This window comes from Genypterus blacodes, unplaced genomic scaffold (genome assembly GCF_046128005.1).
Source record: "Genypterus blacodes isolate CSIRO-AG114 ecotype Tasmania unplaced genomic scaffold, CSIRO-AGI_Gbla_v1 ptg000469l_1, whole genome shotgun sequence".
Taxonomy (NCBI): domain Eukaryota; kingdom Metazoa; phylum Chordata; class Actinopteri; order Ophidiiformes; family Ophidiidae; genus Genypterus; species Genypterus blacodes.
The window spans coordinates 92,501-93,501 of NW_027467235.1; the positions used below are offsets into that span (position 1 = coordinate 92,501).

Genomic DNA, 1,001 nt, shown 5'->3' on the forward strand with positions numbered 1-1,001 from the left:
GTGCTGTTCACACATGGAGACCAGCTGGAGAACATCACCATCCAGGACTTTGTCTCACAGAGCACAGAGCTGAAAGCCATCATCCAGAGCTGTCACGGTCGATTCCACGTCTTCAACAACGAGGTGAAAGACCATGAACAAACCAGACAGCTCCTGGTTAAGATCGACCTGATGACTCAGGCTAACGGTGGCAGGAACTACACCAACGAGATGTTCCAGAGAGCCGAGACCGCCATCGAAAATGAGAAGAAGCGACTCATGAAAGAGTCTGAAGAGGAAATGCAGAAGGAGGTGGAAGAGCTGAGGGCCAAATATGAGACCAAGATCTTCTACAGGGAGGAGAAAAACCTGCATGTCCGCTACGAAACTGAAGCCAGATCTCGAGCTGAAAGGTCAAACGCCTTCACCACCGCTCCAGCCATCGCCTTCTTCTCAGCCTGCGGCGCGGTGGTCGGGGGTCTGATCGGGATCGCAGGAGGACCCCCTGGTGTCGCTGTCGGCGCTGTGGCAGGAGCGGCTGTCGGAGCCCGCGTGGGAGCTTTAGTCATCAGAGTCTCAGAAAGATGCAACGTCCAGTGAGAAGAGGACCAGGGACTCAAACCTCCACCAAGGCCCAACAAGCCTCCAGGCATGACTCAGACTCTCTGTAATGTGGTTTTACTGGTTATTGATTGATCAGGTGGATGGTAGTAGTGAGGTCACAGCAGACTGACACATTGAGCACTTTGAGAGGAATAAGCCACGCCCACTCATGGTCCAGACCTTCTGTGTTGACATTTAGTGACACTGCAGCCAAACTCACAGGAAGAGAAACTAAAGAAACTGTTTAGGAAACCGCCTGCCAGCCAATCAGAGATCAGTATTCATCAGTTTAACTTTAAGTGATCTGCTTAACATCCTGAGGATAATTTACATATTTTATGAAGATACCCAAGAATAAAGATAGATATATAATCTAAAAATGTCAAATCAAAACAAATTATGATCAATAAATAATGTAA

The 1,001-nt window shown here is 48.5% G+C and overlaps 1 protein-coding gene across 1 annotated transcript in view; it reads left to right on the plus strand.

The window, feature by feature from the left end:
- The window catches only part of LOC142990119 (GTPase IMAP family member 8-like), an 8,698-nt gene extending 7,703 nt beyond the window's left edge, over positions 1-995 (plus strand). The window contains exon 4 of the mRNA XM_076139861.1: positions 1-995. This exon is cut by the window's left edge and continues 389 nt beyond it. Within this exon, the coding sequence (XP_075995976.1) occupies positions 1-579 (579 nt within the window). The 3' untranslated portion in view covers positions 580-995.
- The last annotated feature ends 6 nt before the right edge of the window (positions 996-1,001 follow it).